At 42.7% G+C, this 26,575-nt stretch overlaps 2 protein-coding genes across 2 annotated transcripts; one reads left to right on the top strand and one right to left on the bottom strand.

Annotated features, from left to right (window-relative positions):
• Positions 1-2,425: 2,425 nt before the first annotated feature.
• On the top strand, positions 2,426-3,952 carry T265_04813 (hypothetical protein; the record flags this gene model as incomplete). Its single annotated transcript, XM_009169651.1, has 1 exon — positions 2,426-3,952. The coding sequence occupies one exon, from the start codon at positions 2,426-2,428 to the stop codon at positions 3,950-3,952; it is 1,527 nt and encodes a 508-aa protein (XP_009167915.1).
• A 2,979-nt stretch (positions 3,953-6,931) lies between these two features.
• T265_04814 (hypothetical protein) lies at positions 6,932-14,802 on the bottom strand (the record flags this gene model as incomplete). Its single annotated transcript, XM_009169652.1, has 2 exons — positions 6,932-7,214; positions 14,780-14,802. 2 exons carry the CDS (start codon positions 14,800-14,802, stop codon positions 6,932-6,934), a joined length of 306 nt encoding a protein of 101 aa, XP_009167916.1.
• Positions 14,803-26,575: the final 11,773 nt, after the last annotated feature.

The following is a 26,575-nucleotide window of genomic DNA, read 5'->3' on the forward strand; positions in this document are numbered from 1 at the left end:
TATCTCTAGGACACTCAGTTTTGATGTGTAATTACTTTTCGCCAATGCCCCTCCTCCTTATAGAAACTTGTACATTATGACGGACGAGATTGTAAGAGACTACTTTGTCCTGCAGTACTATTGTTCGCACTGCCTTGTTCAAATCGATCCAAGAATCACCATGGTTTCTCGTTACATCGTAATACATGCTTATTTTCCATTAATGACCATCAATTAATGAGTTCGCAGTTTGTCGCTCGTTCCGTTCCGCCTTGCCGCAGCATTGGACACTGATCAATCTGGTGAAGTCACTTAGTTCGATGGACCCGCCACTGTCACCTCACATAACTGACAAGTAATATCGGTCGAATTCGAAAACAAGCTGACCACCACATTTCTTGCCCTGGCTCGATTAGACTCAGAATAGAACTCGGTTCAACTGACTACAAAGAAGGGGTTTCAATCTCTCGGATGTGTGATGCAACGAGAAGAATAATCGTATCAAGGAAAGTTGTGATGAGATACGACAAACCTCAGCTGTTCGACACTCGCAGCGATCCTCATCAAGTGGAGTTATAGGGGTCGGAGGCATAATAATTTGACCTGATTGAATGACCGCTTCAGAAGCAAGAAGGCGAATGGCGTACTGTGGCATCGTGTGGCCCCCACGATGATAAACAAAACCAGGGATAAGATTTCAAGGTGAACGCTCCTCTGTAGAGTTTCCCAAGGCATTTAATGCACGAAATACAGGTGATTAAACCCTACTGAGTTTATTAGATAAATATCCCGGTTTTGTATAGATAGTACATGGTTTTGTGTATCTGCATGGAACTTGATGATGTTCCGCAGCATTCGCGGATAGATGCTGAAGACAAAAATCAAACAGTGTTCTAGGAGGCCAGTGAGCATTTACTTTAGAGCGCAAAATATGGTATAGACTCGACATACATAGCTTATGCTGTGTGCGACAAAGGCTTACAGTCAGTGTTCTGTTTGTGATAAACCAACTAGATATCAGCGCATTCGTGACTAAAGTCTTCGGCTTCGCAACACTTCCCTACTCGTTTTCAATGTGTTGCCACAAAAAATGGGATATCTGTTTCAGGGTCTTGTGCTCTGATTGATCTATACACTAGGGAATGGTAACGCTGGCGTCCCGTTTGCTCTGGTGTCCCGCAAAGCAGAACACTTGAACACTACCATCATAGTCAATCCTTCCTCGTGGACCTACATTTGTGCATAAGCCAGTGATTTCACGCACCCAGGGCAGTGAACTTCGGTTGCCTGTCCATCCGCAGACAGGGATCTATCGATATCAGAGACCCAAAGATTATGTTAATAATAAATGAATTTAAACGAATTATTGAGTATCAACTTGGCGTTCACTGCTGTCTGTTGGAGCATGATTCTCCCCTAAAATGCCAGAGTAACAACAGTAGCCCAAACCGGGACAAGAACAGCAGAATATAAGATTCACGTTCTAAAACCGCAATTTGCGTAGAATTACTGACAGTAAGATAGCCGGCAAAATTCAGCGAAGAAATTTATCTAATAGTTTCACCCATAATCAAGTTATCTACATAGTTTCTGATATGGCGAAACAAATTCCGTTCGCTCCGAATTCGGTTAGTCAATTGCAGTGTTAACCGAGTTTTTCTATCCAGGAAAACCATCCAAGATTTGTAGCATTGTTAGGCATTCAGCAGAAGGGACATATCTGGAGTCGAATATGCTTACTACCGAGCAGTAGTATCAATGGCCAAAAAATGGTGATTTATAAGGCCGCGGAACATCTGTTCACTGTGCTAATGTCAAAATTTGAACCGTCAAGCTTCTTTCAGAATTCCACCAACTCACAAATTTGTGATTGTTTTGATGAAAAGATAACCGATTTTATGTGCAAGAAACGCCGCTTGTCCGTCACAGTTACGAATGTTTAGTTTTTCTATGAGCCCGTCTCTATTCTGACAAAATTACTGACCTGTTTTCTGGCCTTCACATATTATTTTGTATTATCGTAGCACCAAAAATTCCATGGACGTCAAAACGTTTGGTTGAGATTTTTTCGATAAATATCGCTCTATGCTCGCAAGCTCGAAGGCAGAATGGTTATTAAAAAATATTTGTGTGAACTGTTAACAGAACTGGTCATCTTAAGAGGAAAAACCCACAATCCAGTAGACGACCCGAAAGTCAGTGTCATTTAGCAGATATCGTATACCGGACTGAATATATGTAACACATCGTAAGATTTCTTGGGCTTCAGTACTTGCTACAGTTTTCCACCTCGACTTTACGGCAAAGCGATTGGCCTAACAGTGTAGCCAATGAGAACTCCGTTTCTTCGATAATAAAATGATGTCACAGTAGGGGAGCAGTCCGTGGCATGGAACAACTGACAAAAGCAACATTCAGCTGTGAGGATTATGATACTGAGGGATTAATGAAGCTGCTTGATCTTAGCAAGGAACAATTACGGTTGCGTCTCAACTATTCAGAGGAGGATGCTGACTTGGTTCGCAGTTTTCTCCACTCCGAACTTGGCTGGACCAGCGAAGACAATGTCGCCTTCAACTGTCAAGTAATCTCGCTCATATTTTTAGTTGTTCCACCCATGATCTTCCTCATTGGTACGGTCGGTAATTTACTGTCCTTCTCAGTGCTTTGCCGACGATCGATGCTTTATCATCCATCCTACATGTACCTTGCTGTGTTGGCCTTGGTGGACGAAGGCGTATTGTGCTTCGGCCTACTCCGACGCTGGACAGACCGGCTAGCTGGTCACCGATTGGAAGAGAGACACTGGGTTTTGTGCAAACTCCTGAACTACACTGGAGTTACAACAAGTTGCTTATCAGCTTGGATAGTTGTGGCCGTCACAGTGGAGCGCGCCTTGGTCATTAAGTTACCATTGCATTCCGCCCAGTCCGACCGAGCAAAGCGCTCCAGAGTGATTTTGCTGTGTATGACTTTGGCAGTTTTCCTGATTGGTAGTCACTTTTTTGTGACGATCGACCTCGTTGATACTACTTCTATCATCAGAGATGATTATTTCACGCCAAACAATGCTTTCCTTATGAATGGATCTGTGACATTAGGTAAACTGACGGCAAAAGAGATGATTGCTGCCTATCACGTACAGCCAGCACAAATTTGCGACTTTCGTGAACCGTTTTCCACAAACGGAGTTAAGCGTGCATGGGTGTCTATTGATGCTGCCATTTATAGTTATATCCCATTTTTGCTGATCACAGTATTCAATATAATAATTCTGACTAGTCTTCGTACTGCGAACAAGAATCGATCTGCCCTACTAGTGAACTCAACTCACGCTGCTCCGGCAAGTGTTAACCCCAGAAATACTCCGTCAGTTATGCATCAAGGATGGAAATCGCTCACAAATTTCCGCTCGTTCCGTGAAAGGCCAGTTGCAGCACCACCAAGAAAAGTGTGCACCTTCTGTGCTCAGTCGTTCCCCATTGATAGGTTTCATGTTCCTCGCGATTCCAATGAAATCCAGCAGTGGTTGCCGGTAAATTGCTGCGAAACCCATAAGTCAGATGTTCCTTCAATGCTGAGGCATGACAATTGGAGAGCTTTGCCACCACAAAGGCCTGTCAACATCACATTCCTTCCATATCGTATTAATGGAATAGCCGTCAAAACCGTTAACATTACACGCAAACATGGTTACAGTATGGCAACAGAAATGCGCCAACTTACCATCTTGTTACTCTTGATGTCCGCAACATTTTTGGTGACCACCTCTCCGGTAGGTTTGGTCAAGGGAATGATAACGTGGAATAGCATGGCGTCGGTAGGACTAGAATGGATGGACTGCATTGCTGAACTTCTGATGTACACTAATCACGCAGCCAACTTTTACCTATATATTGCAGTCGGCTCGCGGTTCCGCAAAGAACTGAGGGGCCTTTTTGCCTGCAGACAACGCAAGAAACAGAGACAATAACTAATGAACTGAACTGTGTTCATTCGTTGTTCAAATGCCATGTGTTCGTGGTTCCAGAAACCATGCCTACCTCAGGTGCACTGTGCCTGTTTGTATCTGTCAATCAACCTCAGAAACAACCTCCGACAGATGGGATTCAGTAGTGTGTTGGCTGTTTTTTCCATTATATTTTATCATTGGAAAGGAAAACAGAAGGGTTGATTATCAAAGGTCAGTCGTCAAACGAGAAGTTGGTACGTTTTACTATATTTTGTTAAGCTAATCAGCCGAAATCGTCACTTGATAGAAAACGCCAATAGATGAAACACAATGTTTGTGTCGAAAGTGAGCCACGGAAATACGGGACGAAACCAATGTGAAATTACTCATGCCAATGATTGTTCTCCATTGGGCTGTTCTGATTTCGGTCGCAGTGATTCAAAGGGTTGAATTGTCAACCCATTTGATTTTTTATGTAACATTAACCTGCTACATTTTTCTAATGCGACTAGCAGTTCTCGTTCTGCTTTTGACGCTTCTCTGACGCTTCGGCATACATCCTTCCCACTTCATGCATTCTTATGACATTCTTTAACTGATATGGAGCTGATGTGGATATGTCGTTTTTAGATTCGTCTTGCAGCTTCTATTCAAGGGGTATATGTAAGTCGTTTTATCGATATCCACAATCCACAAAGCTAGTTCAGTGCCCTCCTTAGATCAACCAATCTTCAAGACTATTTCCACTTGTCTAATTGGAAATCCTAAGTTTTGAAAGGTTGTTTGAAAGGCTTTAGGTTTTTCAGTCTGTTACGCCTGTGAGATAGCTGGGTCACGATTGGGTGTTCTATTTGGCTCCATATATAAGTGGGATGGTGGGGACATTCATGACCTATTCATGCGCAAAATCGTGTTCTGTTTCAAGAACACTATAAGTCTGGTAAGCCTTGGGCACAAAGAATCGGCATATTTGTCCATTTCATATACCACCTATTCACTGACGCAGGAAAATCGAGTTGGAGCATTTTAAGTGACCGGCTCCAGCATCGTATGTGAATCTAGTACACTGAGTCAGCATGGTCTTGTTGTCCTACTGTTTATCGGTTTTCAGAGCTTTAGTTGATTCATATGTCAAAATAAGACTTCATTGTTCCCTTAACTGACCAAGAAATTCAAAATAGAAGCCTGTGAAGAGTTGCTGTTCGAGGGTCTCACTCCTGAGTGATGGCGATAATTCATTAGTATGTATTCGTTCACAAAACAGGTGGACCAGAAATTCACTGTCCGTAACGTAAGTGAGACTTCCCCCAACGTTGTTTCATAGGTGTTGCCTGATGGAGCCCCTCCCGAAAACTGAAATTACTTCAACTAACGGATTGTTTGCCCAGGATGTGAAGACACCTCGGATAGAGTTCAACCTGTAGAAATAGGCTCAAATTACTATCCAGACGGAAACTTAAGGGTTCGCGTAAGTAAATGCATGATTATCATCATCGTAATCATCTTCAGCTATAAAAATCCGCGTGCTCGTTGTACAGTCGTTATAGCTGCCACAGTTTTGCTCACCGGTGAATAGCTACGCTTTGGAGGCGTTGGCTAATATAATCGTTGCCTAAATGTGAAAGTACTGGTGGCCTCTTCACTGAAGAAATTGGGAGAGATGCTATCGCACTGGAAGCAACAGCATGAGTAAACGCCAGTCATTGACGGCGTAACTGGAACAATGTCTCTAACCATTGATGTATCCCTCTTCCCCACTACAGTAGCGTCAGATTCAATGAGAGCTATATCGTCTGCGTACTTGATATCTGTGAACGAATACCTCACAGGCATTAGAGTATTGGAGTGAGTGTACTATAATCATACCAGTGACGAAGTGAAAGAAGGAAGGTAAAAGATGATAGTTTTGTCAAACAATACTTGACGTGGTGAGCCCAGGAGAGAGTCCTCTGCAAATCTTCAAGCATCTGCGGAAGTGCATTAAGGAGGATCAAGAATTTACGTGAGGCAGCACTGCCACAGTGTCCGATGGTCCACAGAGTCAAATACAGCATTCAGGTCAACGAGGACAAATGTTGTCACCCACTGGAAATGGCATCGCTGTTTCAAGGTTTGTCGGAGGGGGAAATATGATCTGTCCATCCTCTCGCAGAACGGGACCCAGCTGGGTCTTCACTGACCTGTCTCTCTTTCTGCGTTCAGTCAACCTTCGAATAATGAGACCAGAGGGCAACTTCGATGCCACAGTCATCAGACTGATGCCACGATGGTTTTCATGCAGTATTCGTGTACCCATTCCGAAGATAAGGATGACTATCAGTGTGTTCCATTCTGCAGGAACTCAGTCTTCACACCATGTCGCATCGGTTAGTTCTATCAGATAGGTCATCATGGCTTCTCCGCCATCTTTGAAGTGGGCTGGATGCAGACCTTCCTATCCTGGCACCTGCCCATGTTTCAGTACGGATACTTCGTGTTTTGTTTCTTCGTCTGACGGGCAGTTAAGTTTCACATCCTAATCGCCCGCATCGACCGCACTGACTGTCTGGTGTAACAGGACCCCAACTAAACTGCTTTTCAAAGTGTTCCACGGCGTTTTTGAGAGTGAATTAATGAGCAGCATTTTTTACTCAATGTTTCATTCACCGTTGTTTTCTTCTGTCCAGTCAATCCTACTGATTGGGATATGGCGCAGCCGTTCCCAGTAGCAAAGGCCTCCTTCACCTTCTGAGCTTTGATTGTCCAACAAACATCGGTATTTTCTTAGTCTCCACTTTTTGGTATTTGAGGGATTTGCGTGCACCGTCGTGATCGATATCTGTTGACATAGTTTTCCTGAAATCAGTCGGGACCAACGACATCTAGTGGTCATTCGATGGTATCGGAGAAGTCGGACAGAGGGCAATGAATGCAGCTAACATAGCTCCTTTCACATTTTGCCATGTTCATCCGCTTGCCCGCTATCAGTGCAGTGTTGGTTTACTGTGGAAAGTAGACGAGCTATTTCAGATCCCTACTGCTGAGCTGCGTTAGTTCTCCGAAGCTGGTGGATTGGCACGCTATCACATTGTCAGTGCTTCCTTCTTGAAGAATGAGTCCGGATAATTGTCGATAAAAATCAACCTTCTCAGCTTCAGAACCGCAGTCTGTTGGAGCACATACCGACACCAAAAAGAGGCACCGTTTTCTATGTTGAGTAACTCCGAGTTTGATCGAGCTGGATAACCAAGAGGCGCCCAGATTACCGTTGACTGAAATCCAATCCAGCAAAGTGCGTTCAGCTCTGGGACAGAGTGCAAGTGGATAGCAACAACGTGCGTTCATCAAGACAACGGTCTAATTCCTTGAGGTCCTCAAAATACAATCCGGCGTCTTAGCCAAACCATGAAGAAATGATTACATCAGGGTCATCCCTTAAAAGAATCCCAGCAAGTAGCATGTATTAATTCAAATACGACAGAGTGGTAGCACACCGAAAGCACGCAAAATGTTAATCACATTGCTTCACAGAAGTGGTGTGACTTCAAGTCTCCGGAGACTGTCACGAAGTTGTGTTCAGTTCGTAGTGAATGCACATCGGTTTCCAACTGCCGCTACAACTGCCTCGTGATGCATTTTAACAAAATGTTTGGTGGATTTCCTACGGTCTTCACCTCCATTCTCGGTGCTCTCTCAATCAAATCTTTTTGAGCGCCTGGTCTCCACTCCTATGACACGCTGCTACAACCAACCATGATCGGCTCTGGTGTACTAATAAAGAGGTTTGTTGAGTCTAATACGTAAAAAACGCCAGAATCAATCAGCATTCGCTGCAAACGGTATGTAGTGATAGCCCCTGATGAGTGGCAATTTTACTTAACGTGTTTCATATGGCAGTTACGGTTAGTGACTCTCATGACCAATTTAGCCTTGGGTGCTGTCAAAACGAAGTGAATAAATAAACTTTTAGGCGTTTTGTGGGCTAGTTCACTAGTGATTGTTCCGCCCGAATTTGATGAAAAAAGTATTAGGGTGGAGGGCAAATGCTTAAAACATCACATCATACGGCATCCACTTCTAAAAATAAATCCACAAAAATCTGCGTAAACATCGAAACCAAGAAAGTCACGTAGATATCTGCAGTGTTTTTAAAAACACCGTCCGTGTCAGTAAGTTAGATGTGACAGTATATTTAGTCTAGTTCATTCATTTAGACTTATCGTTAATGCCACGTCAGCCCAGGTAAATCATTGAGACGTGCTTTGAAAAGTAAGTGAAAAGGAGAGGTTTTACAGTTGATAGAAAGCGTAGAAAGACATAGTGAATTGTCGACCTTTTCAGTGGCCGCATAGCACACGTACGCAGTTGACTAAATCAAACATATACGGATTTCTAAGTATCAAAACAGTTTTTTCTTATAAATAGACGAATTTGTAATAACCAGGGAGAATAGAATACTTCGGTAATTTATTCGTGTGTACAGTGTAAGTATACTGATTTCTACTCCGGTACTTCTAGACGAAAAGAGACTATTTAAGCTCTTGAATTTAAAGACAGAGTACAATCTCCCATGAAGGAGGGGATACTCGGTAAAGAACAACTCAAACTGCATTGATACATTTGTTGCGGTATTACGGCAAGCTTCAGGATGGAAAGCAAACCTCAATTCGCAAGAAAATAACTGGGATAGTCAGATGTCATGCAGTTTTTATGTGCGGAATTAGGCTGGGACAGCACCAAATTTAGCGGCGGTTCCCTATTAGTGAGAATCCGGAGGACTGGTACTGTGGAATTGGACGAGAATGAAAGCAACATCAATGTTGTTTTACAGTAGTTTGATGATTAGGCAGTAACACCTGCCCTGCCGTTGCGCAAGACGTGTCTGCACAGTGACACGAGTCATTGCACGCATAATCAAGGCATGGATCACATTTGCGAATTTCTTTCATTTACAACTTTAAAAAAGAAATTTCGTTGAAGCGAACTGGAGGAGATGCGTACCAGGCGACCAGAAGTGCAGCCGTACCCTAGGGCTGCGATGATGAGCTATTCTGATTCAAGGACATTAGATTGATTCATACGTTTAATAATTGGCGTCTTCGCAGGATAGCTGGCGTTAGCTGGCGGCAGCATGTTCACAATGGATCAGCGCGTGAGATGTTACTTGTCGATTAATCAGAATCCTTAAACTTTCAAGTGAAACTTATCAGGTTAAGATGGTGGGGATATGTGCTATGCGTGCTGGACCACTACTTACCAAAGAGAGCAAGGTTTTCAAAACTGAACTGTTGTCGATGAAAGTTTGGCGGGTGCAGGGCATGACCTGACAGCGCAAAATCAATGCGGCTGCCACCGAACTGAGTCCTGTGGGATCTTCGAGTCTTCATGACTTTCTCTGGAAAAGGTCAATCATCTCAAGGACATGATACGTAACCGACCTCAGTGAAGAGCACTCTTTCACTGCCGAATCGAATGGCCTGATCAGATAAATGGGTCAGTTTCTGTTCATCTGTTTCTTAAAAATCATATGAGGGATATCAACTGCCCCACTGTCTGCTAAGTGAACACGTCAGTATAGCGTTTCATGTGCCCCAAACATGTGAGCCAAAACAGAGGACTTCAGATAAACTGTGTGATACTGATCAAGAAGTCATTGTTTCAGCAAATTTTGCCAGATAATTGGTGACTTCAGGCTTTAATTTTCGCGAATGAAGCATTGAACATGTATGAGAAATGCTGAGACAAGATTCATATAAAGGTATGAATATGTAGACTTTTAGAAGAAGCTCGTGCACAGCATGCTGAATGCATTCAAGGACAACTCGCAATCAAGAAGTTTGGGGTCCTAGAAGGCCTAACGTACTGCTAGTGTGTTGTTCGTTTAAAACCAAGAGGACATGATTGGAATATCTGAGCTAGCTGAAAACTTTTTTCGCAATACGACGTCAAAACATCAACAGCGATGGGTCCTACCGGTGATGTTATCACCACATAATCGTTCTGTTGAAAGTGAATGGGCCAAATTTAATGGATTTCAAACCAGAGTCCTGATGGCCTGAACATCCCTTGAGCGTTCATCTTTTGGGATGGTGATAAAAGCTGAACCGGCTAGCCAAACTTACAAGACTGATATAAAAATAGAAAGTTACGAACACATGCATAAGCTTAATTTTAGCCTCAAAATAAAATGAAAACGAAGAAAGTTCGTTTTAATTTAGGCCCATAGTTTGGACGCAGAGATATCGGACACCTAACCATGTGATCACAAGCCTATTATGTACGGACAATCGACGACTAATTATCGATAACATTTTCTGACCACTGATCACATGGTCATCTTATCTGCTTACTAGCTGGTTAGTCTGAGAATCACACTGAAAAATCGAATTTACCGGCTACATAACGGGTCCACAGACGCGTGTTCCAATGAAAATAGCGGTCAATTACCCGCTGTATCCTTCTCTTCCCAAATTGTGATTAATTAACCCGTCAAGTTATGGCCACTCCAGCTTGCAATCATTAAACATTTTTTTCATCACATCTACCACGCGCTTCATCGAATTCACCATCTTGCACGTTCTTCGATTTGGATGTCACTAAACCAGACAATTCTTCACCAGACTGTTGTAAATCAGTGGTATGTTAAATGAGATAAAAATACCCTCCAATGAACGGTATGAACAAAAATGTGTTATCCACCAACGCCATTCGACCATTACATCAAGTTTGACATTCATATCTGTTCCATTTGACATTTATGAAGCACTTTGTAACTGTCCAAACAAGGTCTGCTTCTGTGAATTCGGAACGTACCGAATCCTTCGTTCGAATCTCAATCGGTTTTGTCATATTCCTTCGGATATCTAGATGTCCCTCTGGCGATCTCCAATGGCTCATTGATAGGTCAGTTCTAGTCACAGGTTCAGGTACTTCGTTGCATGAGTAATCAACTGTGTCTACTTCGAGCTTCTATCCACTGCCTACAAACTGTCTTGCCTTTCACGACGCCTGAGGGTTGCTCACAGTACACGTGACATAACTCCTCTCATTTCCCCTTCATTGTCTATGGGGAAGAGTAAAACTGATGCAACAAAGTCTCGTTTAACATTAAATTGGTTACGACGGGAAGCTCAGCTGAGGCTTATCTGAAAGCTCTCCAACCGAATGTGCTATACAAATGGAGTCCTACCTTTCGGTTGGAGCGATACTCAAGGTAGACAATCATGTTTGAGTACCATGTATTGGACCGATGAAAACTGTGTATGGCCCACGATCAGCTTCGTTCTTCGTGGAACTCGTCAAAACTTCAGTGGGCTTATTTTCTTATTGAAACCGAATTTCGCACCACTCATCGACTGGCTGAGCAGTGAACTATCGTGAACAGATAAAGTGCGTGGCTCGTCTACTATATGCTTGGTATGTTGGGTACAATCATTGGAATATCGGAATACCATCAGAAACCCAAAGCCCAAAGATCACACTTTGCGCATCTCTACAAGAGCCAACAAAGTGGCTCATTTTCTAGTCGTCTAAATAGTAAACTGCTATTCCCCATAGATATGCACGCACCAGTGTATGATGACCCGTCAGTGTTGATTCCTCTCAGTTATATGGGTTCGAGCGATAGGTGAAAGCCAGGAAGTTAATGCTTTCGGGCACCGGGACACGCGATTCCAAATGTTCCGTCTATGTTAGGGATGTGACACGAGCAAACCAGAGGGATTGGTACAGACGTGTGCTGGTTTGGCAAAGAGTTTGGACGGAAAGACACAAGTGATCAAACAAATATTTTATTCAAGCAGTCGACACCGTGACGTGCACAAAAGTTGACTCGAAAGCATCCTGGTCTTGCGCTGCTGTGCTTCGTTTGTATCCACTTCCCACTAAAGTTTCGTAAAATTCGTTATCCCTATTCATTTGCAACAGAAATGTTAACTGACTGGAGATACCACATTTCAATTTTCACTCTAACGGTTGCAAGTTATACTATCCAGTTAACTCAAACCCAAATGCCGAGTAATTAATTGGTAACTATTACCATTCAATACGTCGCTGTACGTTTTATAGTTCTCTCTTGTTAAGACAACCACAATAGGATCAGCGAAACCAAATTTGTTTGCAAATGAGTGCATTTCGCTAAAATTTGTTTTGTTTTAAGTGTTTTCCGGATTTCTAGAATTCACGTTTACATTATTCTTGTTGGAACAGTGGTCTATCAGTACAAATCAAAGCGGAAAGCTCTGGACTCGAGTTTCGCTCTCATTAGAACTCATCAGAAGTACTTATAACTGGCCGGACAGTGATTAAAACTCCACACATTTGACATGGGAGGTGAGTGGTAGCACCACTCCACCAGCCTGCGCTGGTGACCGTGTCCACACCTGAGAGATACAATTGGTTTGTTCGACTGATCGAACGATGAACCTGTAGCTGTTCCGAGGGCATAGATATGCTAACTTCATTCGGCAATCCTTTGGACAACTCGTCTTGTTACTTAGGAACTGTTGACTCATCTGTGATATTAGTCTTGAAAACATTCCGATAGACAATAAAATGAACACCAATGTGTCTAATTAAGGTCTTGGCAAGTGCCACTTTCCAGTCTGTGAAAGCATGTCTGTCAACATGGCTAAAAGTGCGCTGTTTGAAAAAAAACAGTGCGTTATTGGCCCAGTCCCCTGAAAAAGCACGCTCGCTGCACTTCCGGTATTTAGCTGTAGTTGGTCTTGCCGTCTGGTCTGACAGCTCGCGTGAAAGTGCAGTGGGAACAGCAGCGTAGCAGACAATATTCCGAGACGGATCATGCTGTGATCACATGTTGATCACGCGATCCACGTTATTCCTAACTTCGATCTCATCAGGGGGGAGCCGACCAAAAAATATAATACATTCTGGCATCTGACGGTTGAAAGTATAGCCACTGAGGCCTTCAAATTAGACGTAACTTGAACCATTTGGGTTGGGGTGAGGAGTGCTACAGAAGGACGAGAAACGATTTGGACCCGACATAAGCTGGCCTGCGATTTGGAAATGCAGCATTCTTTGTCTGTCTATAGTATTCTCTGTTTTTCTACTGCATTCATCCTGTTGTTGTTCGTCAACTCAGTCCCTCGCGGTAGTCATGAACTTCAAATGTTCAGCAGTGCACCATTTGGTGAGCTTGGGTTAATGGTTGAGCAACGTGTCACTTTTGACACAAAAGTTTCGTCAGACAAAATGAGTAGGCTATAAGGTTGTCCGAGTTCCAAGGAAGACGGAGAACCGATCAGCAACCGACAAGTTCAGTAGTGAACACCAGGTAAAAGGTCTGGCCATTTCTCATGGGTTCCGAAATCTTACAGTGGATAGGTTTGGAAAATTCTACATTTAGTTCGATTTAGTTTGGCCTCAATCTTTCTGATCAGTGTGCTTCAATCGGTGACTCCTTTTGGATGTCATTGGCAAATTTCGTTAGTCTGCATAGCGTTCGACAACGAAACAGAGCAAAACTCATACCAGTATATCATAAACTAATGAACCATTACACAGGAACTTTAGAACAGTTGTGTTTAGTAAATGAATTTGATGCCAGTACAACCAGACAAGTTGGATCCCCGCGTGGTCTACACTGATTAAGTCTTTTTTTCAAAGGGTAACGGTGACAGTCTCTCGTCGAATCTTTCGCGAAACTCGACAAATATTCTCACACGTTCTTTTGTCTGAAAAGGTAAACACGTGATAGAACACGTCGACTTGTCGCTAACTGGATATCAGCCTACTACCGTCCCACTGGGACATCTACTTCGTGGATTTATCGTGGGCCGTGGATGGATTGAACTTTTAGGATACAATAGATACCAATTACCTTGTTTGTAATGGTACGCTACTTATCGCAAACACCTGCCAACTTCAACTTTACTCTTTCATTTTAGACGCCATATTCGCAGGTGAGGTCCTTCAACTATGTGTTACTTGATCTTTTCTAGATAATCAGGACAGCAGAAGCTTTACTCTTATCAGCCTTTGTAGTTACTATGTTACCCACCAGTTTTAGGATACTTAATGTCGGTACAATGCCATTTAATTGTCCTGGTTTTGGCGGATATTTTCATGGAATATTTCGAAAAAAGCTTCGCTCGAATTCTCGTACTCACCCAAGGGTATTTTAGCGTTATGTCGTGATTAAACGAGACCAGGCCAGTGAATTTCACAACTATTTGAGTGACCTGAGTTCCCACATCATAGTTATTATGAAAGTGTGTTCAACGTTGTGCACACTAGATTGTACGACACCTAGATTGGTGGGACATCTAAACCACGGTGCACCAGAAGTTAACTGAACTATTCGTCTGCCCACTTTAAACCGATATTCATTAGTGATATGTGGTCAATGTTTCGCCGACTAAGGGTCTTGCATACAGAAGGAATCGATCGGACAACAGCCAAATTGATGTGTGGAACAGACTTCGGGATAGTGGATATTTAAATAGTTTGACTGAGTCTCGAATAAAAAGGGCATTGGTACCTGTGGTGAGACCCTACAGGGGATGGATTTGAACAGCTGTTATCTCATATGAAACACAAATTTCCAAAGTCATTTAAAGGACGCTAAACAGCAGTAGAAGTCCAGAAAGGGAAAGTGCTGCACTTCGCAACGGGTTAGCGCACATTCATTGCAGTTGCCGGCAGCGGATTGGCTGGAGTTGTCGAGAGATCGCGTTGGTTTCCGGTTTGAAGTTTCTTCGCAAAATTTTGGGTTTTATGGGACATTACCGGATTTGAGGTGGATGATTTAGGTCTAGTCTATTCGCTCACTTGAAACTCAGAGGGAGGGTTTATGTAGCCATTCCGTGGGGGTGATACCCCATAGGGGTGTCTGGTGAATCTAACCTTGGTGGCATATTGATCTTCATGGCACGTTTCTCATAAAAGAATGCCCCGGAAGTCTGTTAAGTTTATACGTTCTTTGTATTCTAAGTGAGAGAGATCTCCAAAGGCTTCCGTACACAAAGCCTTACCCGTCAGGGGTGCCCACTCATTCTATTCCTATGTAATTTCGTGATCGACGAGAAAATGCGTCCTTTGGTATAAAATACTCAAAACCTTGGTGTTCAAACAACAGCTGACGAAAACCTTGTTTGTCTGGGATATGCACAAGATATCGTTCCCGTCTTCGGAGTTTAGGAGAAGGCGCCGGTATTTTTTTAGATGAACTGACCAAAGTCATACCGTCCTTTGGTATTCACTTCTCAATCACAAAATGTAGGGCCGCGCTCCTGGATATGCAGTCATTGAACACGCCACTTACAATCCAGGGACAGGCATTGGAAGTTGTGGAGCGTTTTACTTATCTTGGAAGTTGTATCACTTCTGACTGTAGTTCTGACTGTAGTGTAACGGATGAGGTCAATGTACGAATCTGCAAGGCTCGGGTTGCGTTTGACAATTTGAGACACCTATGGCATGAAAGTTACACATGCCTGAATCTCAAGGGACGTGTGTAGCAGGCTACAAAACACGCCGCTTTATGTATGGCCGTCAGACTTCGATCAGCGGAAGTGAGACGTTTCTTGGTCTCCGATGACCGTTGTCTCGGAACCGTAGCTCGGCGAATCCGTAAAAAAAACAGTTAGAGAGCGAGTGTTTGGTTGTGCAACGGAGATCTAAATCGAAGCTTGTGTCTAGTAGCAGAAGCTGTTTTGCTTGGGCCATGTATTGCGCATGCCGAACCGTCTACCGTTTGTCTGCGTTTGATAGGGGCAGAGAAGTAGCCAAACTTTGAACTGGTAGACTGACGTGAAACAATGCGAAAAGCTCGGATGGTGTCCGTGCGACTCGCCTTCCAGAATGGGACCAGGTGATCCTCATTGCGCCTGGTTTGATAAGTTGCAAGATATAGCAGCTAATTGATTTCGATTGCCTGAATGAGTGTCCGGAGGTGTGGGTACCTCGAAATGACTGTATTAAAGTAGCACCAAGTCCGTTCCTCATCCACATTGATTTTTTTTCATAATAAGGCTTTCAACCAAATAATGGTTGTACGGCGGCGAAGCATCAATTTTGAACACTGATATTGTACTATCGAAGATGATTGCGCATTGATTGCGGACATACAGTAAACGAATGATAACCCCACTTGTATGCCATGAGAATCTCATTATATTCCAACCTAAATTGTAGTAGTGAATAGCTTAATCTCTCAAGAAAGAAGAGGTATCATGTCCGTCAAATGGACAAGTATGGCCGACTGAAGCATTTAATGATTGTTCTTTTCCACAAATGGGAGCATAAACTTTTTTGAATCACCAACACGCATGGTTGATTCAAATTACTTCCGTACTTCTAGGATGCTGTGCACCGAACGTCAGATAGTGAATCGACCGACAAAACTGGACGATTCAAGTGTACTTTTTATATGTGTGTAGCCAACTCTATGTAGTTAGTGGACTCACTTGACGGGTAGAATGATGAAGTAACCAAACTAGAATGTGTAAACTTCAGTGACTAGTAAGCTGCATAAAACGCAGAATCGCCGGCGTCAAGAACTAGTGCGTATTAGTTCGGTTTTGATTCAATTGATTTTTTGGGGATAGTTTGATTTTGTCAAATGTTTCTCCTTCTGATATTTCTAATATTAACGTCCCCTTAGCTTCTGCTACGCGTAAGCAAGGGTGGTTATGCTGCAACCTGGCTACAAAACAATTCCTATTGAACACTGAATAAATCTCATAACTTTCGGCCGATAACTAAAGGAAGTTTTGCATCCATAGTTGGGACACATTACTGAAATAACGTGTTCTGAGTGCTTCAAGAATAATGTCATGCTTAGGGGAGTCCTTATACTCACGAGTACATCACAGCGATACCATTTTTCTAACCATCAAAATAGACTTACTGGAAAAGTGGTGCCCAAAATACTACATCTTAAAGAATCTAGAAACGTTGATATCAATATGTTTGAGCGTATTCGCCCTTCCGGCACAACAATTCCTCGGCTTTATTCCCTCCCAAAATTCCATAAACCCGGCCTAAATTTCAGGCCCATCCTCGATATGCCTGATTCTCCCTATCATGCATTGGTCAAATGGCTTGCCAAACTGTTATAACCAATCAGGAGAAGAATGTTGACACATCCTGAGAGGTTTGATTTCGTCGATCAGATTTGATTAGCACTCTGTGATCCCCCTGATCGTCGAGTCACTGTTTGCTAACGTATCGCTTATTGAGAAAATAGACTGCCTTTGGGACTTGATTGAGTGGAACGGTAAAGATTTCGGCATTCATATTCCGGATCTTCAAGAACTATTACTACTCTGTAACTATAATGTTCAGCTTCCTTCCAGTAATCAAATTTCTCGGTAAAAGGACCGAGTCGCGATGCGGCCTCATTTGGGCCCCGATTTTTTGATGACCACATTTGGGACTCGAAAGTTAAACTACCAACACAGCAGACGAGCAAACAGTTTCACTTCAGTTGATACTAGTGTCAAGGTTACTATCGAGCCATTTAACTCGATGCTAGAAGTCTGACGAAGAAGTCTGACGGAACCATAAAGCGAAAAATCCGTAGAAAACAAACATGGAAAGGTCAGTAAATTCCATCAGATAGCGTTTATCGGTTGAAACGGAAACGTAACATGATTAGGCGCCTAACTAATAGAGCAATGAAGATATGCTCCTCCGACTGCTCACAAGGGGAAACGAAGTTCTTTGAACACACATTCCTGCATAATAGCTATCCTAAAAGACTGTGGAATCCGTTAAGCCAAAACCTAAACAATGTTTCATTGGGAAGAAGCCCGTCTACATGAGGCTCTCATTCACAGGTGACTCTGTTGCTGAACTAATTACCAGAAGGCTCAAAAACTCTGTTGATACGGTATTCATAGCTGTTAATCACTGCTTGAGTTTCAATCACAGCCCAACTATCCGGTCCCGTCTGAAGGACAAATTGGTACGTTCTAACTCCATCTTCTGTTTGTACTCATTTGTACGCTCGTGCTGAGCATTGTACGACAAGGTATTTGTCGGACGGAACGTGAGAACACAATCCCGTGTCTCTGAGTGGTAGTTGGAAGAAATTAGACTCAAGTGAGATTGAGTCACATCCGACCGAAACCAGTCATGCCATCGACAAACAGCACGCCTTTTTTCATATGATGCGTATCTCAGAAACAATCACGGTTGGTGCAATCCAGACTACTATCGATTGCAGAGTTGAGTGGAATCCGGCAGCTGGACCCATAACTTTGAGTCCAAAAGAAACTTCTGAACTTGAGCTGGCCTGGAAAAAAATTCGGTCCCACAAACTTGTCTAACATTGGCACCACTTACGTGATTCGGTGGCCCATTGAAATCCTTCCACCTTTTTTTCTTTTTTTCCCCACTAGTGTGTATGTACCGCTGATTTTCACGCAACTTTTTCACGTGATTCCCGGCATAATATAAATTTGTAACGTATAAGCTAAGAGGAACTATCACATGAACAAGTCTTGTTCGCAGTCTTTATTCTTCTTATAGTTATTTACTGTATAATCTAATCCTAAGCTATCAAAAAGGAAGCAGAAATAGGCAAATCCTAGTTACGTACAGTAAATTTCCCATACAGTTAGGAATGGGAGAATCTGGAATCTGGAATGGCTTTATTAATCTTGTTTATGCAAGCCAAGTGACAGTAAGGTCAGATACGGGAAGCAATCGTTCCATGACCAAGGGGAGGTCTACCCACAAAAGTCAGTTTCAAGGCTGATTTTAACAGCGATTATGCGATTTTGTCAGATGTTTGGCAACAACATAATGCGCAGACCTCAGGCCGAATTCTCCTCACTTTCCACTGACTGAAACCGAACCAGGCAGTTCGGTAAAACCCAGAAGTACAACAGCAAAGCCTGGCCACTGTTTACTTAGAAGAACTGCCTTTGAAATTTGGAAGGAACTGTCAGCCAACCGGTAATTTTCAGTGATGCAACGAACAGCCAATAAACCGTCCAAAGATTGCTTGAATTAGAAGTCTACGGGGGGTCAAAGAAACAAGGCCGCTAGCCCATCGGAACTAACTCTCAACATCAAGATTGAGTACATATTCGTTAGACCGTAACCACCACTCCACCAATGAATTGGACACGTTGGTCAAAGTTATGCCAACTTTCGTAGACTTTGATTGGGGCGATGCCATGGATTGCTCGTGATGGCAAGCACTGAAATTCGTACTGTATAATATTCCCTCTTGATCTAGACTTCCAACTGTCGTTTTATCCAGTATAGAATTTCTCAAGCCCTAGTTCGGATAATGGGACAGGGTTCTGAATCAACAAGACAAAAAAGTTGGCTAAGTTAGAGACTAGACAACGTCACATATTCCCCACTCTACGCCTTCGGCATTCAAACAGATTTACAGAAGAGTGTAGTGCATCCCGCGCTTGTTACATTTGCTACGTTGAAAAGGTTTGTTGGTGATCTTCAGCAGCAATACAGAAATACTACTCAATCTAATATCGAGTCCTCTCGAGCGCCGCCCTTCAAAAGTAACAGCTCACCAAGTGCTCTTTACTGTCTTTGGCATGCTCATATCTGATATCCTGCTGAACAAAAAGATAGNGTAACAGCTCACCAAATGCTCTTTACTGTCTTTGGCATGCTCATATGTTCTGATATCCTGCTGAACAAAAAGATAGGATTCGTGCGGAGAAAAGTACCCAGAATTTCCGTTGCCTGTACCATTGTAAAAGAACAATTTTGCGTTGCTAATGCGTTTTTCATGTTCCAAATTACTCTTGTGAGTTTTGAGCTCTATTTTCCCGGAGTTTGTTTGTCGCATGATGCCGCATATTATGGCAAAGTCCTGTTAAATTGAGCTGTTGGTTTCGGCGATTTAAGCACAAAAAATTGGAGCGGTCCTGGAAAAACGATTCGCTGCGTCCCTTGTCCTCATCAAGTGAACACGGTGGAATCGGTAGTTTGGTGTACAAAACCAAAGTTCAATCCCCAATCTGAACGCCATGTGGTCGCCTATCTCACTTGTGTGCACTGTGCATACGTGTTCAGAAAGGGTGTTGATATTACTTTGGAATCGGATAAATAAGGGCTATTCAGGTAGCTACTCCTAAGTCCTCGCGATTCTTTCGTAGGACCTGATACTCAACCAACTATGAGCAAGGAATATCCGCAAGTGATAATCGCAAAGCAGAAGGGGTCTTGGAAAAGCGCTTCCAGAAGAATTGTGAAAGTAAGGGGCACTTGGATTGTCCGGTAGTCCAACCGTAACGAATTTCAACGCATTTCCTTAACTACTAACATAAGGTTGACGGAAACCCGGGGACTGCGTCTACCTGATGAGCCCCAAGAAGGGCGAAACCGGTCGTGGGATGTCGATGGACTTTCAGCAACCCTATGAGTAGTACATTACAAAGATATACTTAAAACCTATTTAAGTTTCCAATCCATTTATGCCACATTGTCAACAGTGGAACAGAGTAGCGCTTCTGTTTACATCAACTTCATCTGTTTGGTGTTTGTTTGCTTGTTCCGCTACAAGTAGTGCATTTCCCACACAGTTCTGATCCAGGATCAAAATAGGATTATTTGTTTCCGAATACAACCTCTATGTAAATCAACAAGTGGAGGTAAAGGCTGGTTCACTCATGAGGTGTTGCTGCTGACCACTCTGTGTACCAATTCAAATTATTTATTCCGACTAAGAAAAGCTCAAAATTTTCAGGTTCATAAAATCTATTTTTTGGACTGAAGCTATTCGCAGTTCCTGTTTAAATAAAACAATTCACATTTCACTTGAACTTCTGGCATTTTACATTCCTGTTTGTGACAAAGGACATAAAGTGGAGAGTAACCTGGACAAAATTTCAAACCATCTGAATCACAGCTTGATTGAAAGAAGTTCGCTTTTTTGTTTGCGGAAATCTCGTGATGTCCAGTGGCGATTGGCAAAATCGATCCAAATATCTGCACTTCATTCGTGAAGTAGGAAGAACTAGTAACGTAGGTTAGTACGAGCTGGAGGGCACACTAGAAAGTTGTTAGAATGGTGGAATTTATAGCGAAGACGTGAATTTATGTTTAGCCCAGCCTCTGTAATAGAGGCATTTTGGTGCAACAGATGGTATAGTTAAGTAGGATCATTATTTGGATTCTTAGTTCGGTTATTAGTGAAAAACGAGGCGTTAAATACCGTGTTTTAGTAACGTTGCGATTATTCTGGAAGCCTTCATTTGACTTCTATTGTTTGGCGAACCAATGCAATCAGGACTCTCAACTATGCCTCTGTGAATTTCACTCATCATGAACTTTGTCCCCTATTCGACAATACACAGGGGAGATCAATAGATGACAGTTAAAGTACGTTGATCCCTTTTCCGGACAGCCGCTGCTCATCCCACCTAACGTACGTATCAAAAAGCGGCCCACTGTATCGTGTCCACGGCTGCTTGTCGCTGTTGTTAAATTTCGAGGCGTCGGGCAAACTAATCACATCGCCCAAAGGCTGGAAACATACTTGACTCGCATGTCAGATGTCCGGAGTTCAAACTCGGGCACGCCCAATGAGCGAAACTCGAATTCAGTGCTCACATCCCATAGTGCGGGCTCGCGAAAAGAATCGCGCCGGGACAGAAGGAGAACTGTTCACGCGATGTAGAGATGCGAAATGTTACATTTCGTCACCAAAGGATCTCGGAAACTGGGTAGGTCGTTGATATTCGAAACCTTCATATGTAACCTAGTCGACAAACTGGTGAACATGATTATCAATGAACGGAACGCATTATTGGCCCATGGCTTCTTGATAATGAGAAGCTCGAATAAGGAACTTCATACCCATGCACTCAGTGTGTGCTCCAATACACTAGGGTTAATGTAACGACAGCATGACGCTCAGTTCAGCTCAACGCCCATATACACTCAGCGATCACAATTCCATTCACTACAAGGATGTTTACAGGCTGGATAAGGCCTGTAAAATGATCAGATAGCGATAAGGAAGTTGCTGCTGTCGCTCGATGCATAAGTGATAGAATACACATTTTCTGCTTTTGCGTTATCTTACTCGTCCTCTTTGCATCCCAGTACGCACAAAACTGAAATGTTTCGTAACATCTGCAAAGTATTCTGTTCAATCATATAACCTTCCTGTGTAGCACATAATGATCGGGAAATGGCTATCAGACCAGCAGTTCTGAGTACAAAACTGACCCTATAAGCGTCAAAATGAATGGATGATGAAAGGGAGAGAATGTGAACCGATTCCAGTTGCTAATGTGTGGTAAAAACGCAACCAGACATATTAATTTGACTAATCGCTCGTTTGTCTTGACAGTCTGATGTGTTTGCCAATGTCGATCAGACGAGTGGTATGTTTTATCCGTCACTCACTTGAAGCGGTATGATTCCGAATGCAATCCAGATAGAGAGGAGACAGATATTGCAGACACGGAGATTTCACTAAATGTCCTTCATCTAACGACTAAAACTAACTGGACTATAGGAAATAATAGCGTAGAGACAAAAGCGAACATAGCATGTTACATAGAATAAAACAGGTAAATAAAGTCCGATTACTACGTCCGTGTTAGTCGAGAAAAGGTATCTTGTGAATACAATACCCCTCGTTACATTTGGAACTAAAGAGCAGGTGCTAGGGCCATCGAACTGCAGTCCCGAAAAACTGCTGTATTGGATCACTTAGGCCCTTGTGACCAACTACCTAACTGTTGACAAATTAGAGTTTTGCCGTCTCTAAGAGTGTTGCGGTCATCCTGTATTACCGGCGTCTTCAGGCACTGCGGGAATGGTTCAGAGTTTCGTTCGGTCATCTCCAGACTGGCGGAAATTCAGCAGCAAGCGAACTGATTAATTACTTTGAAGCAGAATTTTTTATTCTATAGACAAAGTGACAGTTTTGCCACGAGAAGCGCATCCGTTAAGATGTTCCTAGGAGTAACTGACTGCAACCTTTCGAATGGTATGTCGAGAGCCTTTTTTACGAACGGCAGTCTAAACACTGTTTGGTTCCCATCGATCTGTCTGATTTTGATTTACAACATGATAATTTTGGTTCCGTTTACCTGCATTTTGCGGGTCCGACGTCAGTTTTCAAATGTCAGATTTTGGTAATACCAAATGTGCAGATGGGACAATAAAACAGTAAGACCGAAAGCCCCTACTATACCATTTTCAATTCTCAAGTTCTACACCAATGACAACTAAGGACCATGGGTTCGGGCATTATCAAGCGAGTAGTTTCGTGTGACGACATTCAAGGCGAACTGGGAGAACCATCGCATATTTATAAGGCGATTGAGATTCCATTTCACCTCCACAAAGCAGCAGGGTGCCTTTCTCGCTTCTGCATGAGTAACTTCCTTAACAGCAAAGTCATTTTTCAAACAACGGGTTCATTTAACCATCCAACGTCAATCGGATATCCACCACTATACACCTCCCCTCAACCACAAAGTTTAATCTGCACTCTGAGGAGCAGATTTCGAATAACTCAACAAAGGTAAAACTGACTCAAGGCCAACAGCACAAGAACAGACGCAAGTTTGAAAAATTGCTTGCCATGTTATAGTTAGCCAGTGAAATAGAATAGGCGATATACTAGGTAACGCAAAGTTATCAGATAGGCCTGTGAGCGAGGAACTGTATTGTTTGTTACAGAAGGGGTTAAATTGTGCAGTCATTAGAACAGTCATACGACCAGGCGAGATAATTCGAGTTGGTGTTTCAGAAATGGCCCTTTGATGAAAGTGCAGTTGAACCATAAGAAGAGACAGCTCTAGACACCTTAAACACGCGGGTTTAGTTTCGTTATGACAAGGGCGGATAAGGACAATTTCACCGTCTCCATGACTAAAAGTGACGGTTAAGCAGCAACCAAGTTATACACCTTACCCATCAATTAACAGCAAAACGGTTACTTCAATAATGGACAAGAGTAAGGTCAAAACTGGGAGTTGTTTTTCAGAGTCGATGACAAATTATTCGGGATGAGGAAGGTGATATCGGTTTTACGCTAATATTGCAAACCACTCAGGAATTCATAGGTCACCTAAATTTCACAATGCGGGTGTCCCCATTAACCCAATGGTGGATAGCCTAATTTCACCACTACATGAGCTGGCCAGATTTCTGGTAGGTTTCCTAGAACCACTTGCAGGTGAGTCATCCATTCATACGTTAAAATTCGTAATATGTAGCTGAAAACAGTTGCTTGCTTTTCGTTGAAGCTAGGTGAAGTAATCGTTAGTTTGCTTAACCTACATGAATGTCCCTACGACGAACTTTTTAGATCAAACGAGGTGGTTGCTACTGATAGACACATCACCGAAAGAATAGAGGCAACTCTCCGTGGATCGGAATGTTAAAGGCACTAAAACAAGGTGAAGATATCGTCCTGTAGATGAAGCCAATTTATGCTGAAAAGCCGAGAATCACTGTACAGCTGTTTCATGTTTATTGGGAATCATCGGCAGTGTGCACAAGAGAAATCGTTGGTCGAGGAGCCAGTCAACAGGTGTGTCCACGTGATATTGAGCACGTGAATAAAGAATGAGCGGCGCTATATCCTGTCTAAGTGTGCCTGATTTCCTCTGCTAATCAGTCACTCGTGGACAAACGGTCGAGTGTTAAAACGACCCGCCAGGGAGTCGCAGGTTTCGAGAGATCCCAGAAAGGATGAATCAGCTATACCATGCTTCCTGACACTTCAGCATAGTCTAGCTTCAGCAAAATTTTAAAATCTCACACTACCAACATAAGTATGTGTTCAAATTCTGGTCATCGGTTTTTGACTTATTTAGGTGATGGGTGTCTTTAATTTCCCCCTGGCTTTTGCTGATATTCAAGACAGTAAATATCAGCACGATTAGAATATCTGCTAAAGGTTTTTAGATGCTAATTAAATGACACGTTCGTTGTGATAAGCACACACACTAAATTCGACCTGGTGTTAGAGTCCAGTTCGGGGTTCACTGTTCCTCCTGGACTGCATGGCACACAGAAGTGATGGATATTTAAAAATCGCTGTTTATCTGAAACCAGACCATTTTTCTAGTACTTTCTATTCGGTAAATGGTAAAAAAACTATGCAAACGATACCTGAGAGAATATTGCACTACGGGGCCACAAACCAGAAGAGCAAGGCCGAAAAACCAGACTGAATTCGACGATAATTTTTGCCCCAACTTGTCTGTCCTACGTTCTGGCCATCTAAGCCAACTAAAGAACTTCAGACAGACAGTAGTTTACACCTGATTAGGTCATTCAGTGGTCCTCCGCCTGCCTTAAAAATTTGATAGCTTCAACATCATGATCATCATCATCGACTCGGCAGTGTTTCCAGTTGTATAAACCACAGTTTATCAACATGATAACTTATTCGCTTGGACTGAAGAGGCTTTTGTGTTAAAAGTCCAGGAATAAATCCATCGAATGTTTATCACACTTCTCCAAAACAACAACTCCAAAAATTTTCTAACGTTTTTGAACAGCATATCCATCGTAATTTTATTGAACCTAGAAACATCCCTCCGGCACCGAAATTCGAGATAGTGGTCCCTTTCGAGTGGTCCGGTCAGCAGGAGAATAATACAACCAGTTGAGGGGTTCTGTATGTTATTAGACCTCAAGACACATGTGCTAGATGTACCCAAGTTCCAAAGTTTGGGAGAATAAAATTTTCGTTATCCGAGTTTAATGAAAATAACAGGGCCATTCTGTGTTACTCAGTGATTTCACAAAATTAGAATTCGGTGTATCAACGTCGTAGACAGTTACGGAGAAAAGTTTACGGAGACAGTCGCGTAACGGCTTTCTAGGATGACAAAAACTCTTACGACAAGAAATTCAAAATCATTGATCACCATGGCAACAAGGGGGCAGCTTTATACACCTTCCTGTAATCTTTAAGAGTGCCAAGCACACAAACAAGCACTTCGTTATCAATGCATTCGCATTTTGTGGGATCGTCGGTAGTGTACGAATCAACAAATAACGTGCAGAGAAAAGAGAAAGTTGATGAAACAAGCTTTTTTGGCAACACCGATCTCTGTCGAGGTGATGGGTGTATGGGGAATAGGGAATCACCGGACAAAAAGCGATGGGAACAAAAAGGTGCAACTAGATGAATCCTTTGATATTCTACTAAGCTGGCTGCAAAATAGCGCACTGAGGTGCACGTCATACGACAAGCTAACTTAGAATGGCCTATACCACCATCCACAGTTTATAACGGTTAACAATTAATAATTTATTTGTTAAAAGGCTCCTAGATTTTGGACCAGTAAAGGCCTGAATGAAACACCAATCGACACGATCTGATTGGAGTTGTCTGAGCACCTCTATCGAGGGTGGTGCAAGTTCTGTATGTAGTTAGATTTACATGTTCTCAAACTGAACGTTCACAGGTTGTTTCATTACACTTATCCACTAAAGCGATAGATTTCTTCATTTCTGCAAGTCTCAACTGAAAGCCTAAATAATGACTCAACACCTTATGCCGGAGAGGATCTTTACCTGCACGTAAATCACGCTTGAGAGACACTTTCAGTTTCAAAGCATTCAGTGACGGAAATTTCTTACTTCGAGATTTGCTCTTCTGGTCAATAAAGATCGAAGCAGTTCAATATTAAAGTGAACGATCCATACAAGTGGAGCCTGTGGAAAAAAGCGTGA

The sequence above is a fragment of the Opisthorchis viverrini genome (assembly GCF_000715545.1).
Source record: "Opisthorchis viverrini unplaced genomic scaffold opera_v5_83, whole genome shotgun sequence".
NCBI lineage: Eukaryota > Metazoa > Platyhelminthes > Trematoda > Opisthorchiida > Opisthorchiidae > Opisthorchis > Opisthorchis viverrini.